At 39.1% G+C, this 19,706-nt stretch overlaps 1 protein-coding gene across 3 annotated transcripts in view; it reads left to right on the top strand.

The window, feature by feature from the left end:
- Window positions 1–19,706, top strand: part of ACP3 (acid phosphatase 3) — a 53,543-nt gene that overhangs the window by 13,853 nt on the left and 19,984 nt on the right. For all 3 annotated transcript variants that reach the window (XM_056800242.1, XM_007505099.3, XM_056800243.1), the window contains exons 2-7: window positions 2,764–2,859; window positions 5,351–5,437; window positions 5,943–6,095; window positions 12,955–13,053; window positions 15,007–15,099; window positions 18,245–18,377. In XM_056800242.1, the coding sequence (XP_056656220.1) occupies window positions 2,764–2,859; window positions 5,351–5,437; window positions 5,943–6,095; window positions 12,955–13,053; window positions 15,007–15,099; window positions 18,245–18,377 (661 nt within the window). The remainder of the gene's footprint in view (window positions 1–2,763; window positions 2,860–5,350; window positions 5,438–5,942; window positions 6,096–12,954; window positions 13,054–15,006; window positions 15,100–18,244; window positions 18,378–19,706) is intronic.

Below are 19,706 nucleotides of genomic sequence, written 5' to 3'. Positions count from 1 at the left end.
CTCTGTTTCCCCATATGTAAAATGAAGGAGTTGAACTGGATGACATTTAATGTCCCTTCCAACTCTCCATCCATGATCATATGACTGTAATCTGTGAGTACCCATATTAGCAAGATCATAAACCCAACAGAGTTGTGAAGTATAGAAGGAGCCGCACTCCACCTCTCTGACCCTAAGCTCTTAATTCATTTTATAGAGCCAAACAGTACACATCTCCCATATAAAGGGCCTTTTGAACACTCAGAAGCAGCTACCACGTCTTTACCTCAGTTTTTTTCTCTGATCTAAATGCTCCTGTTTCCTTTCATGCATCATGATTTTGAAGCCCCTCAGCTCCCTTATTACCCTCCTCTGGACAAGACCCAGTTTTTCAATGTCCTTATAAAAGGGGTTGCTGAAAATTGTACACTGTATTCCAGCTGTGGTCTGACCAGAGCCCAAGTACTAACTACTGAGTCTTTACTAATATAAGAGAGAACATGAGAGAAGTAGGGAATAGAGAGCTGGACTTGGAGTCAGGAAGACCTCACATCTTGCTTCAAACATTCATGAGACGTGTGACTTAGCCTGTCCATGCCTCAGGTTCTTCATCTATAAAATGAAGAGATTGAACTCGATGTTCTCTAATGTTCTTTCCAGATCTAAATTTATTATCCCATAATAACGCAGCAGTGGACATAGGAGGCAGTGTGGTATGGTACCTAGAGAGATGGCCTTCAAGGCAAGAAGACCTGGCTTCCAATCCTGCCTCTGATACATCCTGGCTGAGTGACCATAGGGCCATACTCCAGTATCTTTGCCAAGAAAGCCCCAAGAACAATGTTTACGGGGTCACGTAGAGTCAGACATGACTGAATGACTGAACAACAAAACCTTTGTCTTTCCTTCTAGTCTATTGTGCACTTAAATGTAGGATGTGGCCACTTCATTGTTTTCTAATTATAAAGTCTTCTGCAGAAAAACTCCCGTGAAACCTAGTTTTGGCTCAGAACCAACTTGTCATTGTTACTTCAACCAGTAGCTGGGGACTAACTGGGTTTTCTAAATGCTTAGAGGGAGGGAAAGACCTTTAATGGATGGCAACAACTTATGCATTATGCAACGGAAAACATTTCGGAGATTCAGGTTTGAAGGAAGATCCATTGAGATGTGTATAAAAATTTAGCACAGCATCCATTCTCACCAATGTGTGCCAAGCACTAGACAAATGTAAACTACTCTTTCTATTATCCTAAAGAGTTTTCTGACATGATAAATATGACTAAGGCTCTGTCAGTGGAAGAAACCAACCGTTCCACTACTAGGCCTAATAGCATGTGGGACATGGCAATGCAACTTAAAAGGCAGTGAACGTGGAAACATTTTATTAATAATCATAGCCCAGTCCATTGCCTGTGAACAGATATTGCAAGCTAGCAAATGTAAAAATATAACATTTCATTCTCAATGGTTCTCACTGAGTTGAGTATCTATGCAAAACATCCCAGAATGCAAATGATATAAAAAATTCAATGTGAAACAAATCAGTTTAAAATAGATAGCTCTATTCTAGATAAATCAAGTTTTCTATATTGTAGGAATTCTAACAAAGTGTTAAAAAAAATCTCTTAATTATTCAACAATGAGGGATCTTTCTAGAAAAACCATAATCCCTAAGTAGCGCTACAAGTCTGAAGCCCTCCTCACCCCCAGAAGTTCTGGTACCTTTAGGGGCTAGGATCATATGATGATTTCATTCCAATTGTCTTCACCTCTGCAACCATAGATATCTGTTGAATGAATGAATAAACCAACCAAAATAAGGTAGAAATGGGTGGACCCAAACTCTCTTTTGCTCTGACCTTAAATACCATACCTTATCCCTCTTTTGTTTATATTCTAGGAGAAAACACCCATTCAGGCCCATTGTGTCTTTGACTGAGCCAAAGGTGTGTTCCACCAAGGCCTGTAATAGCTTGCTGATGGTTATCCATTTTCTAAGGGAGAGGAGGAAAGGGAGATCCAGTGATTTTATCAGAATTTTATGTGATTTTATCAGAATAATGAATTCTGCCTTGAAAACCCCACCAGTATTGCTGAGCCAGAACTGTTCTTTAACTTTAGAGTTGCCTGGAGAACTGAGAAATTGAGTGATTTGCCCAGGATCTTGGCCAGATTGAGGGAGATCTTGTACCCTGGTCTTCTTGACTCCACCACATCTCCTTCCATCTATTATGCCATGCTGTGTGTTTTATTAATTTCTCGTGATAAAACCTTAGAGTACTCAAGGAAACCAGAGAGAATCCATGCTATGTGTAAATGCTATAATGAGGTGTAGAAAATTTTGGAAAAGCAAACAAATTGATTTAATTTACAGTAATTTACTTGAAAAAAAAGTCAAGTCACATCCAACATTGATTAAGCCCAAAGAAAGGTAAAGGGGTTGGGAGAGAGGACATCAAAGAGCAGAGGTAGCACACAGAGATATCCTTTTGATATGAAGAAAAACTTCCTAAAAGTTAGAACTACCCTAGCCAGGAGAGAGGATTCCTGGATGGAACCTGATCTTGGAGATACCGAATCTGAAATTTTGTGATTGTTAACTTCAGTCCTTGCAATCCATCAATAAATATTAATTATGCTCTCTAGCCATGCTTCTGCATTGCCTAAAGAACTACAAAGAGGAAGAGGCAATAACTGGATTTGCAGTGAAATGGATCAAGATAAGTAAATGGGAAGCGCCAAGTGAAATTAGCACTATTCATTTCCCATTTGTTTTTCCAGCTATTTCGGCATGGAGACCGGAGTCCCATTGAAACCTTTCCGAAAGATCCCTATCAAGAATCTGCTTGGCCTCGGGGATTTGGACAACTTAGTCTGGTTGGTTAGCTTTTCAGATAAGTACAATCAATGAAGTACAAGAAGTTCATTTATTGCTCTGATTTACTTTGTTCCCTGTTGGGTATATTAAGGTTGAAAGATTGGAAGTGGAAGTTAGATGGCTAAGTAGCTAGGGAGCCAAGCCCAAAGACAGGAAGTCCTGAGTTCAAATGTGGGCTCAGACACTTCCTTAGCTGCCTGATCCTGGGCAAGTCACTTAATCCCATTTGCCTCATCCTTACCTTTCTTCTGCCTTGGAACCTATGCTTAGTATTGATTCTAAGACAGAAGGTAAGAGTTTAAAAAAAAAACAGATAGAAAAATTGTTTATTAGCAATATAAGTCAAAGTTATTAGAGAGTTAAGAAAACACAAGATGTACAAAATAATATAATAGTGTTCATGATGAGTAATTACATTTAGAACACTAGCCTTCTGATTTATGCAATGGGTCAACAGGGCTAGAAATGCACGGTCTTATGCTCAGAACTAATATGCTATAGTGCAAGAAACACTGGCTATGGATTCATAAAACAGAGACTCAAATCCTGATTCTGATATGCAACATCTGTATGATCTTGGACAAGTCATTTACCTACCTTGAGCCTCAATTTCCTCATCTGTCAAATGAAGTCCTTTTTAGCCCTATCCTTTTGATCCTATGTTACCTACCTTCTCTGAACCTTAGTTTGCTTATCTATAAAATAAGGGATTGGGCTTGTTGGTCCTTTCAGTCTCTAATAATACCTGTAGTACTTTTCTCCTGTGTCTTCTAAAATAAGATAGCCTAAGGAAGAGATTGTATGGATTTTAAGTGCCATATAAATAAATATTACTTATTACCATTATTATTGGCAACTCTGTAGCACAGTGGATAGAATACTAGGCTCAGACTCTTACTAGCTGTGTGACCCTGGGCAAGTCACTTAATCCTGTTTGCCTCAGTCTCTCATGTCTAAATTGAGCTGGAGATGGGCATGACAAATATTCCAGGGTCTTTGCCATGAAAACCCCAAATGGGATCACCAAGAGTTGGACATGACTGAAACAACAAAGCAACAAGCTATGATTATTATCTCTTACCCTTCTACTCTCCTATATCATCTCTTCCTTTTCATTTGAATTGGGTTAGAAAAGCTCAGATTAACTTGCTAATTAATACCTGTGTCTCTCCAGAGACTCCCTGTTCTTAACCCTCCCCCCCCTCCCCAGTCTTGTTAGATCTTCACAGTAGAATAAGAGGCTTCTTCAAGCTTTTTTTTTTTTAGGTTAGAAGTATTTACTGTGAGTTTCTGTAGAGGGCTAGCATCCTCAAGTTCACTTCCCAGCCCTGAACCACACACCTTTATTTGTTCAAAAGAGAAGGGATTGTCCAACCAGTTCTGCATTTTAAGATGAAAAAAAAAGCCCCAGGGACCAAAAGCAGCAGCCTTGGAGTGGCATAACAATAACTAGTATCTACCTCTGTTACCTCAAGGATTTCTGATTGCTTCTTTTAGAACAACTCCATGAGTATTCATAGGGTTAATGGTATAACCCCATTTTTACAGATGAGGAAACAAGCTCAGAGAATTTAGGTGAGTCACCTGCATCCTAGGATCACATAGTAAGTAACTACTCAGTCTGGATTCGAACCTAGATCTCCATGCAAATGGATCTCCAGACCCAGCAGCCTTTCCACTACTAATTAGAAAGTCACCTAGAGTCCCTCCCTGCTTCCCCCAGCTTTTCCAAGTCACTGAGTGAGCCTGTCACAAATATGTGTACAAGAACATATCCATCCCTTTTCACTAACTCCCAATTATGAGGCAATTTAATTTCTAATTTCTCATCTAAGGGAGCTGGCAGCTAAGGATCAGGGTAGATAGAGATGAATGACAGCAAATAGATGAGAAAAAAGAAATGGCAGGAGCCAGGACAATATCCCCTCTGATTCTGTGCCAATATTAAATAATACCAGGGTCACCCAGCCCTCAGGGAAGTCCTTCTCTGCTTTAAAATCAAAAGGCAACACTTTATTTACATGTCTTCCAACTTCCCCTTGCATCATCCTCTACAATTTAAGGGTAGAGATGAAATAAACAGTCAGCGAAATCTGATTGAATTTTTTTTAGCCCTTTCCTTCCATCTTAGAATCAATATTGTATATTGATTCCAAGACAGAAGAGCAGTAAGGGCTGGGCAATAGGAGTTAAGTGACTTGCCCAGGGTCACATATCTAGGAAGTATCTGAGGTCAGATTTGAACTCAGGACCTTCCTGTCTCTAGACCTGGCTCTCTATCTATTGAACCACCCAGTTACTGCCCAAAGTAAGTGCTTAATAAATGCTTGTTGAGGGACTGACTCAGAGCCACCGATTAAGTTTCTTCTTTGCTTATTTTCAGTGAAATCTGTGGTATTGGATTTTGTCAGAACTGCCACCATTTATAAAGAACTAGATCATGCATTCAGACCACTAACCTTGACCTCTGTCCTTCTTGTATTCCCACAGCTTGGGATGGAGCAGCACTATGAACTTGGAACATATTTAAGGAAAAGATATTCCAAATTCTTGAATTCCACTTACAATCGGAATGAGGCAAGTGGACCAATTGGGCGGGATGGGGAATTTCACTGGCCAAGGTTTAAACATCAAGCTAAACATTATATATGGGAAAGTACTTATCTTTATTTACAGGAGGTCAAATTCAATTTATAGGACTTATTATTTATACTGCAAAAAGCCATATTTTCAATAATGAAAATAAGGTCATTCTTTACACATTCTATCACCTGTGCCTTCTAGCTGCCCCTTTTCTATATAAAGTGACGTACATTCATATTGCTACCTCTTGCTGGAGAAAAGCAGAATGAGCCCAACAACTGATGACATCCTGCTTTTGTGTAAACTTCCTATGTAGCTGTATCTGTCCTTTTTCACAAGGCTTGTTAGTTCCTTTGAAAACCTGCATTTCCTCTAAATTGGATTATGCTTTCTTATTTCTTGGGAACTACTTGTGCTAGGGCTACTTGGGAAGAGACCTTGTACTGATGACTGGTCCTAATTGCAGGAATTATGTTCGTTTGTTTCTTTCCTCTTCTAGGTTTATGTCCGAAGCACAGATGTTGACCGGACCCTGATGAGTGCCATGACCAATCTTGCTGCCCTCTTTCCACCAGAAGGCCCAAGTATTTGGAACCCCCAAATCCTTTGGCAGCCGATTCCAGTTCATACAGTGCCAACTTCTGAAGATCAGGTCAGTAAGACTAAAGAGCCAGTAGTAGATTAAGTAGAAATCTGAAGGAGCCAAGATATCCTACTAATTAAAGTCATTTTAAAAGTTCAGAAAAAACTTTTACTAAGTGCTTATTGTGTTCAGGGCTGTGCTAGGTGCTAAAGAAAAAACAAATTTTATTTTATTTTTTATTATTTATTGGGGGGAATTTTATTTAATTAGCCAATTTAGAATATTTTTCCATGGTTACAAGATTCATGTTCTTTCCTACCCCTCCTCCAATCTCCTCCCATAGCTGATGCACAATTCCATTGGGTTTAACATGTCTCATTGATCAAGACTTGAAAAAACAAATTTTAGATGAGATACAATGCCTGCCTTCATGAAGTTTACAGTCTAGTGTATACAGAATAATATCTTATTAGTGCTAGATCAGAGATGTATATATGTTTTATTGTTTTATTTTATTTAATTGATTGATTAAGAAAAATTTTCCATGGTTACATGATTCATGTTCTTTCCCTCCCCTCCTCCCACCTCCCTCCCATAGCCAACATGTAATTCCACTGGGTTTTACATTATCATTGATCAAGACCTATTTCCATATTGTTAATATTTGCACTAGGGTGATCCTTTAGAGTCTACATCCCCAATCATATCCCTGTCGAACCATGTGATCAAGCAGTTGTTTTTCTTCTGTGTTTCTACTCCCACAGCTCTTCAGAGATGTTATATATGAAGTGTTATGTGAGGTCAGAGGAGAAAAAAGTTGTTACCTAGAGGATGAATCAGAGAAGACTTTATGGAAGAGTTAGTATTTGATCTGGGCTTCCAAGGCAGAATAGTAATTCAGAAAATGAAGAGGGTAAGAAGACATTCAAAGTCAAGGAATGAAAGTTGGAAAGGGCAGATTGTGTGCAGGGCTCATTAGGCAGTCTATCAGAGAACATGAAGTACATGATAGATAGTTCAGTCATTTTTTAGTTGTGTCCTCCTCTGCGACCCCATTTGGGGTTCTATTGGCAAAGATACTGGCTGGTTTGCCATTTCCTTTTCCAGCTCATTTTATAGATGAGGAGACTTGAGGCAGATAGGTTAAATGATTCACCTAGGGTCATACAGCAAGTGTCTGAAACCAGATTTGAACTCAGAAAAATGAATCTTCCTGATTCAAGGTCCTACGCTTGGTACACTATGGTGCCACCTAGTACACTACAGGTGACACCTATTATGTGTCACACACATGACAGAGTATGAGATAAGAAGAGTAAATGTTACCAAGTATTTTCTTCCCTCTCTTTTCTCTTGGACAAAATATGAAATTTCTGGTAGGAGGCGTGCAGATGGAAAATCCAATGTTTGGACACGAGTTAAACTTTCTCTGTGCTTGGTACTTGTTCCTTTAACACTACATTGGTCATGAAGTCCACAGCAGTATGTATAAGCTGCGCTCCATTCTTGGGCTTGGATCTCAAAGGGAGGATAGGCATGCAATGCTCAGGACTGGAGAGCTGGAAAGTGAAAAAAAAATTGGAGAAGAAAGAGAAAGGAACTACACGCAGACATGGACACCCCTCTCAGGAATCATCCAACTCCAAGAATAATAGCAACTGGAAGCAATAATAGAATCGTGGAAAGTTCCTGGACCAAGTGGGAGCTACAAGTCAAAAAGTATATTGGCAGCAACAGAATGAAAGTAATTTTTCAACCAATCAATAGAAGTCCCTAGACCAAGCAGAGGAATTCATGGATCGTGCCAAAGATGTAGTTCAAACCAGGAATTGAAGAAACTGAAATCATGAAGCAACAAAGCTAAGAGGCATAACTAAGAAGAGCAAGCCTGGACCTTGCCCTTTGCTACTACTGGGAGTATGGTGGATTATAAAGGTCCAGAGTTGGGATGTGACCCTCTACTGACCCTACTGAGGGTATTCTAATTCTGGAGTGACTATATATGATTTTGAGGAAAATGGGGCTACTCCTCTCCAGTTGCCCCCAAATTCTCTCTACTTTATTTTAGCTTCTCCTTGTTACTCCATACTCCAGAATTATTTCTCCCTTCTTCCCTAATCTCCTATCAAAATCCCCATACTTTTTGGAGTTTAAGGTTTTCCATAGACATTAAGGAGAAAGTGATTGCATTCAACTAATCCACACTTGGTTGTGAATGGCAGATATTCCTCTAACTTTTCTAAGAAGATTTGTAAAGAGGTGGGAGAGAAAGGGGAGAAATCCCTAATCCAACTGAAATTAAATGTTCAGATTTCAGGAAATGTGGGGAGAGACAGTGTGGATAGAGTGCTTTGGTTTAAATTGTATCAAAGAGAGGACAGCTGAGCTCTCCACCAGAACTCTATACAGAATTTTAAAAATGCCCAGACCAAGTCCTGATTGGGAATTCCAAGAGGAAAAAAAAATCACAGTAAGTCTTTTTTCCAGCCCAGGTCATTATAGGTAGACAGAAAGTGAGGTCTTTGGACATTGTTGACGGGATCTAGTCAGGACACACCATGGAGAGATTTCCAGGGCTGGTTCTGAATGAGCATCTGCCCACCAGAACAAGAAGTCCCAAACCCACACAGAAGTGCCTGACCTTGTGCAGGGAACAGGAACAGGTGCCATCTGACAGGTGTCCTGCTCATTTCCTCATTCCAGGTCGTAGATCCAGGCTGAGGAGTTGATCTCTCAGTAGGGGTGGGATGGTAAGGAGCAGTTGGAAGCCCTTAGCTGTGTGCTGAACAAAGAGCAAATACAGAAGCAAGGTGCAGCTCTAACCCCAGGAGAATCTCAGTTCCAGCTTCCATTCTCATCTGAACAGGCTGACCAACAGGCCTCTTGCAGCTGTGAAATGCTATGATTCTTTGATCCTAGGGCTAATGTTTTAAAGTGCTGGAACTTATGGAACTCAGTTGTAGAAGTGCAATCACCATTGCAAATAAAGACTTCAAACAGGGAATCTTCAACACAGAGGTGATCACAGAATCAACCAAAATATAAATGAGCTGGAAACCTTTAAACTCTTCTCTTTTGGTAGCCACAAAGTTGTTATGGCAAATCATGATAGATATACTTGAGAGAAAGAACTTATGTTACTAAGAGAATAGAAGTCTGAATTTCCAGAAACTAAAATCTCCTCTCTCGCTCTATTAACAAATGTCCAGTCCCTAAATCCTATTGAGAAATGCATCCATGTATATTACTGCAGGGCTGCCTTACTGGAGAAAGTAATGTTTTATTCCTCAGAACTCATTGCAGCTCTGGCTTCAGCACCAACACAAGAAACAGACAGAAAATAACTCAGAAATATCACAGTACATGGAGTAGCTAGATAGAGCACGGGGCCAAAAGGCAGAAAGACTCATCTTCCTGAGATCAAAACCAGCTTCAAATACTACTTAGTAGCTGTGTGACCCTGGACAAGTCAATTAACTTAGTTTGCCTCAATTTCTTTGTCTATACAATGAACAAAGCACTCTAATAACTCTGCCAGGAAAACCTTAAATGGGGTCACGCAAAGTGTCATACGTGACTGAAAAACAACTGAACACTTGCATCAAAGGACAAAAATATTATTATGTTATATTATTATATATTATAAGATATTATTCACAAAATGCTTTTCATCTATCATCATGGCACAGTCATTCAGCCGTGATTAGCCAAGTAAAGATTAAGTCTTAACTGAAGAGAAGAGGACCAACTGGTTGACTTCTTTTAAGGTTCCAGACTGCAGGTTCTGAGAGCTAGAGCATAAAGGGTAAGAACCTCAGAGATTATCCGAAACACTCCCTTCATTTACAGATGAGGAGACTAAGTAAGGCCCAGGGATACTGAGTGACTTGTCCAAAGTCACACGGGATAAATATCAGAGCCAGGATTCAACTCCAAATGAGTGGTTTCATTATACCACTGTTGTTATTGTTCAGTAACTTTCAGAAACTACTCAATGAAAAATGTAAATTCCTCAAGGTTGTCCAACAAGATAGCTCATCCATCTCTTAGGAAGGCTGCATTTAATTCCATCAAAAGTAAAGTGCAGATGAAGCTTAAAGAGATGCAGGATTCTGGGCTCAGTAAGAAGGCAGGTGAAATTCAGTTTTACACTGTCAGAAATAACCTTAAGTGCTCTATGATGACCTGAAGGCCAGCATCCTCTAATTGACTAATCCTTCATCTAGAAGATGGTCACCTACCCAAATGCCAGATGACCTGAAGGCCAAAGACCTTTGGTGTACCCCAACTACACAGTACTGGTAGAGCTGTATTGATCAGAGATAAAACCATCATTAACCAGTGCTGAAGCCATTAACCATAATACTCAAAATCCCTCTCCAGCCAAACTTCCAACTAAAGAAGAGGTTTTGAATGCCATTAGTCTCCTCTTGTATGGCAAAGCTCCTGGTGCTGAATTCCACTCTAGCAGAGATGTACAAGACAGAAGGTCCACTGCTCATATACAAAAGCAGACTGAGATCTTCCAGGTTATATGACAAGAGTTGATTAACCTCCAGGAGATCAAGGATGTCTCCATGGTCTAGTTCTATATCTTTTTTTTCCCCTTTTAAACATTATTTTATTTGGTCATTTTCAAACATTATTCATTAGAAACAAAGATCATTTTCTGTTTCTCCCCTCCCTCCCACCACCCCTCCCAATGGCAATGCATGATTCCTCTGGGTATTACATGTGTCCTCGGTCCGAACTCTTTTCCATGTTGTTGGTATTTTCATTAAGGTGTTCATTTAGAGTCTCTCCTCAATCATATCCCCTCCACCCCTGTAGTCAAGCTGTTGCATGGGCTAGTTCTATAAAGGAAAAGAACATAGATTTTCCTGTGAAAATCACAGAGGGGTCTCTCTCTTAGTCATCACAGGCAAGATTCTTGCCAGCATCCTCCTTAATTGACTAATCCTTCATCTGGAGGATGGTTACCTACCCAAGAGCCAGTTTGGCTTCAGAAAGGGCAGAGTAACAGTCAATAGAGTGTTTCCTGCCTGACTACTCCTGGAGAAATGCCAGGACCAGAACAGAGCAGAACACTCATCAATCTGACCAAGACCCTTGATACTGTCTGTCATGATGGCTTGTGGAAGATCATGGCAAAATTTGGTTACCTGGAGAACTTTGTCAATACACCAGCTTCATGACAGCATGCTTGCACAATCTCACACTTTCTGAGTCTCCAGTGGAGTAAATCAGGGCTATGTACTTGCTCCTATCCTTTTTTGAATATTTTTAGTGATTTCCTTGGGTGCCTTCATTAAGAATAAAAGTGACATCGAAGTCAGCTATCATACTGATGGTAAATTATTTAGCTTGAAAAGGCTACAAACCAGGACTAAAGAGGAGGGAGAGCTAGTACTCAACTTTTTATTCCCAGATGATTGTGCCTCTGAGACTGAGCTACAACTGAGCATAGATCAGTTCTCTGCCACTTGTCCTAATTTTGACGTGACAGTTTACACCAAGAAAAGAGAGGTTCTCCACCAATCAACATCACACCATCGACAAGTGGAACCATTGATTACAGTAATCAGAGATGTTTTGAATGCAGTGGAAAATTTTACTTACTTCCAGGGGTGAATAAGAGAAGATAAATTTGATGCATGCATTGCCAGAGCTAGCTGAATGTTTGGGAGGCTCTGAAGGAAAGTGCAAGAGAAGAGTTATTAGGCTGCCTACCAAACTGAAGGTCTACAAAGCCATTGTGCTGACCTCATTGTTGAATACCTGTGAAATCTAGAAAATATACCAGCACCATGCCAGGAAACTGAATCACTTCCTTTTGAATGATCTTAGTAAGATTCCAAAGATCACTTGGCAAGATGAGGTACCAGACTCTGAGGTACTTTCTTGAACGAAACTGCCAAGCATTTAGACTCTATGGCATAACTCCAATGGGTTGGCCATGTCATTCAAATACCAGATTACCTTTTGCCTAAAAGACTATTTTTTTGAGAACTCACACAAAGGTTGGAAGAAGCTACCTGAGAATACTCACACGGTCTTTCTGAAGAACTTTGGTATCAACTATTAAATGTTTCGGTATTCCACTATGAGACAGAGGAGACAGAAGACATTGGAAAAGGACCAGCCAGTATATCAAAGAAATCACTGTGCTGTATGAGCAAAGCAGAATTACAGTAGCTCAAAAGAAACATGCAATTCACAAATTTAGAGATATCGCCATCTTAAATGTTCATGGGGGTTATTTGTGCCTAACATATGGTAGAGCATTCAGAGCTCATATTGATCTAACTAGCAACAACTGGACACAAAGAACATTGACATCAACATAGTGATGCCATTTTGGTCCTCTTCTGGTACAAAAGACACCAACCATCGAATTACCATTCACCACTACCTATGCCACTAATAAGACTTAAAATATAACTTCTATGTATTTCTGACCTATGTGAAATATGGAGGTTGGAGGTACTGGCTATACATATAATCTATGTTGGAAATGAGAGGGAGGAAGGTCATAGAATGATTTATGTTACATTTTAGGTACAGAAGGAGGAAATAACCAAGTATTTCATCACGGGCTTTTGGTCTCTTCCTGAAAAGAATGAGATATTGTTTGGCCTTATAATATCTCTATCTCCCTATCTAAGGCTCTCAACTACATTGCTTTCCCCATTCCTTTTTCAATTTTACAAATTTTAATTTTTCAAATAAAAAATTTTTATTTTTTAAAATCTAATTTCAAAAGCAAAATTCAATTAAATTTTGGGAGTTTTCTTCATGTCAGTTTCCTTAACTGAAGTTTGAGATGTGACTATACATTTTCTAATATTTTCATGTCATATTATAGATTAGAAATGGAACGTGTCCCCAAATTTCTGCCTAATGAATTTTTTTGTTCCTATTCTTTCAGTTGCTGTACCTTCCTGATATAAAATGCCCTCGACTTCAAGAGCTTCAGGGAGAAACTTTGAGGTCAAAGGAATATCAAAACTTGCTGTCTCCATATAAGGTTTAAAAACAAACAAAACTTGGCATTACCATTCTGTGAATAGTATAATGGACTCTAGTTGGGGATGGGAAAGGGCCCTTCCCACCTCAACCCCACCCAGGTTTGTTATGAGTGTCATAGTTTTAAAACAATTAACGAGGTCAAAGTCACAGTTGTAACCACTGTTTGAACCATTTAACTTAACACCATGCCAAAGCCATAGACTATATTCCCAAAATTAATCTGCTCTCTTAAAAAACAGACCTACTTAGAGCAAATGAGACAATTCCCTGTATTTAAAAAAAAATTTTTTTTTTAAACCCTTACCTTCCATCTTGGAGTCAATACTGTGTATTGGCTCCAAGGCAGAAGAGTGGTAAGGGCTAGGCAGTGGGGGTCAAGTGACTTGCCCAGGGTCACAAAACTAGGAAGTGTCTGAGGTCAAATTCCCTGTATTTTTAAGGTGATCTGAAAATGTATATCTAATGTGATTATTAATGTCTGAACATGATTCCATATAAATATACTTCATTGAGATCAATCCAAAATACAAGCCTAACTGAGAGCAGTGGGCTGATATCACTTTTGCATGGAAAGGAAAGCACATTATTATCTTTCAACTTTAAGAATCCCATAGCCTGTGTTTAGGTCATGGGAGAATTCAACCAGTAGACTTCTTGAATAAAGATTCTCTGTTCTAGTCATAGGATTATGTGATCACACGTCCCAGTTTCTCTCCAAGTTATATTAGGAAACCTTATAAAATAGACTACACATTCATGTTTTCCTCCTATTTCCACCATGCACTTTCCCAGATTTAGCTCAAGACTATTTGTCATCGGCTGAGCTTCCATGGCACACATCAATTACCCCCATTCCTAGTTCTCACTGTTGCTGCTCTTTTGTCTTTGTTCACCATCATCAGGTTCCATAGTTGATTCATCAGAGATGAGAATAGTCATGAGTCTGTCCCATTCTTTAATGTTATCGTGGTAATTGTCTATAAGAAACATTGTACATTGTACTCTTGGCTAATGAATCCAAACTGCTTCCTTGACCTTCAGCTAGCCCAGAATCAAGATGATTTTCTCATTCCTAACTAAAGATAACCTAGCAGAGGTCTTCCCATGGTTATACCAATCACAGTGTGTCTAGCACTGCATCAGACCCAACAGGAACCTCAGCCAAAGAGGAGAGCCAACCTTCCCCCAGATACTCATTTCCATTTTTAAAGTATTTCAGAAATGGGGGCAGCTGGGTGGCTCAGTTGTTTGAGAGCCAGATCTAGAGACAAGGGTTCAAATCTGGCATCAGACACTTCCCAGCTGTGTGACCCTGGGCAAGTCACTTAACCCCCATTGCCTAGCCCTTACCATTCTTCTGTCTTAGAACCAATACACAGTATTGATTATGAGACATAAGGTAAGAGTTTAAAATTTTTTTTAAGATAAAATGATCTGTTAGATAATAAGATTTGATAGATAACAAATATCGGCAGCAGTATCGGAACTTAGGGCTTTCTGACTCCAAGATCAACATTCTGTCCACTCCAGGTTGCCTCCATACTTGTAGTATAATGAGATCTAATCTTGACTTTCAATTAATCTTGATTCTTTGTTGTTGAGTTGTATCTGACTCTTTATGACACCATTTGGGGTTTTCTCTTGGCAAAGATACTGAAACATTTGCCATTTTCTTCTTTAGCTCATTTTTACAAATGAAGAAAATGAGGCTAACAGGGTTAAGTGACTTACCCAGGGTCACACAGCTAATAAGTGTCTGAGACTAGATTTGAACTCACAGAGATGAGTCTTCCTGATACCAGGGTCAGCACTCATATCTGTCTATGCACTGCACAACCTAGCTCCAATAACTTCATCTTTTAAAAAGTTAGCATAGTCAATATCCCCCATGTATTTTCCTGGCAACTAATTCACTGTCATTTTTCTTTATGTCATTTTGTATGTTTTTCAGGATTTTATAAGTACTTTACCAGCGCTTTCAGGACTCGAAATCAAGGACCTTAATGGAATTTGGAATAAAATCTATGATCCTTTATTTTGTGAGGTACAAGGGGAAAAAAGACTAACCTCCTCCAATCTGATTATTTGAAATATGCCTATTTAGACTTATATAACACAGTCTTTGGGTTTTTTTTTTCCCTTTCCAGATGTATTACTCTTCCTTCCTTTGACAGGAGAACATAATTTAGGACTCCTTTTGTTATTAACTTTGAAAATCCTCCCATCTTTCCTTTTCTCTCGTTATTAATATTCTCACCCTTTAGAAAATTGTGAGCAAAATTGCTTTTTGTCCATCTCTTGCCACTTAGTGATTTTTCATTCACTCAGGAATACTGGGCCCCTGGTATGTGCTTTAATTAAAAAAGAAATGCCTTTCTACTGGAGGGGGAAATATTATTTGAATTTTATAGATACAAGGAAGCAAGAAAAAGTAGGCCAAATGTATCAGCACTGGCTTATCAGCAAAAAGCCTCAACAGCCATTTTCCTATGAAGGTCAAATTCTCATTGTAGTTCAATGAATTATAATAGCTTTTCAAAATGATATTTTCTTCAGCTGGTGAAGAGTCCTGCCAGCCTTCTTGTGTATCACTTCTGAGTCATTGTGGCTCAGGAGAGGAAGAAAAATATGATGAGTGCCTATTTTCCACAAGACTCATTTAATAAATGAGACAATCAGTGAGCATTTATTAAGCTCTTCCTATTTATCAGGAAACCTGCTAAGTACCAGAGAAGTTGTTCATTCATTTTAATTGGGTCTGATTCTTTGTAACCCCATTTGGGGTTTTCTTGGTAGAGATCCTGGAGTAGTTTGCCATTTCCTTCTTCAACTCATTTTACAAATGAGGAAACTAAGGCCAACATGGTTAAGTGACTTGCCCAGGGCCATACAACTAGTAAGTATCTGAGGCTGGATTTGAATTCAGGAAGATGAGTCTTCCTGACACTATGTCTGGCACTCAATCTACTGTGATTTAGCTGCCCAGGTACTAGAGATATAAAGATAAAATAAAAATCCCAAATCTCAGAGTTTACAATCTATTGGGGGAAAATAGCCTTTATGCTTATAGCTATATAAAAAAAAATATGCAAGGTAATTTTGTTGAAGGGTCATTGGCCAAAGGGATCAAAAAAGGCTTCTACGTATAGACCTCTTAAAAGGTCTGTATTCTGACGGAAGCTAGGAATTCTACAAAACCAAAATAAGAAGAGAATACAGTCTAAGGAGAGGTGTAATTGGGTAAAACTGCTTGAAAACTTGCCCACTTTTATTATAATTGGAAAACATCTTTGAGAAGTCTTTTGGGTAATTGTTGCCCTCTGTTATTTACTGCTGTTTCTCATTTTGAAATTATCACAAGCGTGAAGTGCTTCAGCCTGGATAAGGTAGAAAAATGACACCTGAGTTTGATATCAGAGAGCCTGGGTTCAAATTCAAGCTGTTACCTACTTACCAAAATGGCCCTGGAGAAATTATATGTTATAAACATTTTACATATTTATATATATATATAAATTATAAAAATAAAAAATAAAATTATATACAAAATTATTAAAAATTATATATATCTTATATATTACATACCTTTCTGAGTCTCAGTCTTCTCATTTGTAAAATGAGGAGATTGGACTAGATCATCTAATTTCAGTGCTTTCCTTTGTTAATTATTTCCTATTTATCCTATACATAACTTGCTTTGTATTGTTCACATATTGTCTCCCACCATTAGATTATAAGCTTCTCAAGCGCAAAGACTGTCTCTTGCCTCTTTTTGTATCAGCAGTGCTTAGCATGGCACCTGACACTTAATAAATGTTTGCTGGTTGCTTGATTAAAGTCTCTGCCATGCTAGGAAAATTGGAAAATAGTTTGGCAAAAATCAGGCTTAGATCAATATCTCACACCCTATACCAAGATAAGGTCAAAGTGGGTACATGATTTAAACATCACGAGTGATATTATAAGTAAATTAGGTGAACATGGAATAGTATACCTGTCGGGTCTATGGGGAAGGAAAGAATTTAAGACCAAGCAAGAAACAGAGAACTTTACAAGATGTAAAATGAATAATTTTGATTATATTAAATTTAAAAGATTTTGTACAAATAAAGTCTCTGTCAGACCTAGACCCTGTGATCTGGGAGCATGAATTGGTATCATCGTTATCCCCCCATAATAAGTGGCAGAGTTTGTCTAGCTTGGGTAGAGTGACTTGGCTCAGATATGTCTTAAATTCCTATTTCTCTTTATCATTATCATCTACTTCACCAAATATGTCCAACCACTTAGTTCCGTAAGAGATTCTTCCATAGAAAGATTGAAGACTGCCCTTTTATGCTACTTTCTCAATCACTTTCCTTATAGTCCCTTGGATCCCATTGGGATCTTGTTAATTTTCATTTTTCAGGGGCCAGTTAGCCACATGAGGATATAGCCTAGCTATCTTTCACCTGTTTTGTTCTTTTTCCATTCCTTTTCATTGCAGATCTTTGCTTTTTTCTGTGCTTCAATCTCTGCTTTTAACAGTTGAGTTTGCTTCTGAGAGAACTGTTGGTCTTCTTTGACTGGAGGGGACTAGTGTGGGGTCTTTACCTGCATTACTTTGGAGGTTGAAGCTCTTTCCCTTGGCTACCAGTTGGACTCATTTTTAAGAACCTTTTAATACATATTGCCCAAGGCTTCAGAGCATCATCCCCTTTTCTTCTTACCTTTCAGGCAACCCGGGTGTTTGGGGGTTTGTTTTGTTCTGTTTTAAGCATTTAATTCATCTTCAAGTGGAATTTCTCTGCCAGTGCATCTGTCTTTCCTATTAAATGCAAAGGGTGGTTTGTAAAATCCCTCCAGATTAGGTAGATTCTTGTCCTGAAGCTCCCTTCTTCATTGTATATAAAATTCCTTTTGCCACTGAGAATCTGAAGTCAAAAGCTTTGACCATGCACGAAGGGGGTGAGAAATCAACCTCTGTGGGGCTCCTAGGCTGATTTTTACAGCTGCTTACCACAAAATGAAACATTCCTAGAAAGAGCCCATTTGGTATATTTTATGCCCCCAAATCAGTGAGGTCCAAACAGAGTGATATGTCTGGGATGATGAGGGAACATAGGATGATAACAACAAAAAAAGCAGGCCAATCAGAAGGAAAAAGGAAACTCTACAGTGCTCATTTTCTGTTTTCTCCTTTATTGCAGAGAGTTCACAATTTTACTCTACCCTCCTGGGCCACTGCAGACACCATGGCAAAGCTGGAGGAGCTGTCCAAATTATCTCTCTTGTCAACCTTTGGAATTTATAAGCAGAAAGAAAAGGCTCGACTTCAGGGAGGTACAGTTGCTAAAACACAGACACGTGTGCGTGTGCATTTACATATACATGTGTATACACATATGTAAGCATGTATATAAGATGAACTGGGACGTTATGATGATGTAGTCTAGCCTTGCTCTGGTAAATTGCAGTCATCCCAGGATTCTGAACAATGAGTTCAGCATCTATCCTGAGTAAATAAGATTGGACTAAACCTGGAGCACTTGAATAATTAATTTGGTAATTTATGGAATGGCCTTTTTGCACATTTCCAAGAAAATTGACTGAAGTGGCTTGCTGCTCTATAATTTCTAGAACAAGTCTGATGTGAATAGGAATTTGCCTGGTTCAATCTCAAAGATAAGCCCAATAGTGCTTTTTTGTTTGTTTAAACCCTTACCTTCCATCTTAGAGCCAATATTGGTTCTAAGGCAGAAGAGTGGTAAGGGCTAGGTAAAGGGGGTTAAGTGACTTGCCCAGGGTCACATAGCTAGGAATTGTCTGAGGTCAGATTTGAGCCAGGACCTCCCATCTCTGGACCTGATTCTCCATTCAATGAGCCATCCAGCTGCCCCCATAAGCCCAATACTTTTAAATCTGGGTAAATGGGAGTAGTTAACAATCATCCTCATCTATAAAAATGGAGATAGTAATATTTGTATGACCCACCTCACAGGGTGGCAATGAGAATCAAATGAAATAATGTGCCTAAAGAACTTGGCAGACCTTTAAGTGCTGTATAAATGTCAGTTATCATTATTACTTCAGATATTTTTCCACAGAGATATTCAATAAATGATAATGTATCCTTGGGGCATAATACAGCCCAGAAGATACAATCATGACTCTATAGGAAATAGAAGAGAAATACAGGAATCAAGGCTGCTACCACACTGTATTCATTGACTCCACCATTTGATAATTTCCCCCAAACAAGAGGTGGGCCAGTTGACCTTCAGGAGCAAAAAGGCAGGAGCTGCTGACAACAGACCTAACAACAAGTGCTCTCTCTCTCGCTCTCTCTCTCTCTCTCTCTCTCTCTCTCTCTCTCTCTCTCTCTCTCTCCGTCTCTCTCATTTTCTCTCTTTCTCTCTCAATTTCTCTCCCTCTCTCCTTCTGTCTGTCTTTCTCTGTTTTTCTGTATATCTCTCCCTCCCTCTCATTCTGAAGCTGCCTAAAAGCAGCATATAAAAATAAAGAGAAGCCAGAACTCTGGGCTGCCATTTCTAAACGAGCCTCACATTGCAGCTATAGATTTCGTCATCTTAGGCAGAGGGATGAGAACTCCTCAGAGCAGAGTGCTGTCAGTGTTTCTAGTGAGTGTGATGGGCTTATGTGATCTTTGCT

Source organism: Monodelphis domestica, chromosome 5 (genome assembly GCF_027887165.1).
Source record: "Monodelphis domestica isolate mMonDom1 chromosome 5, mMonDom1.pri, whole genome shotgun sequence".
Taxonomy (NCBI): Eukaryota; Metazoa; Chordata; class Mammalia; order Didelphimorphia; family Didelphidae; genus Monodelphis; species Monodelphis domestica.
The sequence above is the reverse complement of the archived record's forward strand: the minus strand, read 5'-3'. Positions and strand labels throughout refer to the sequence as shown.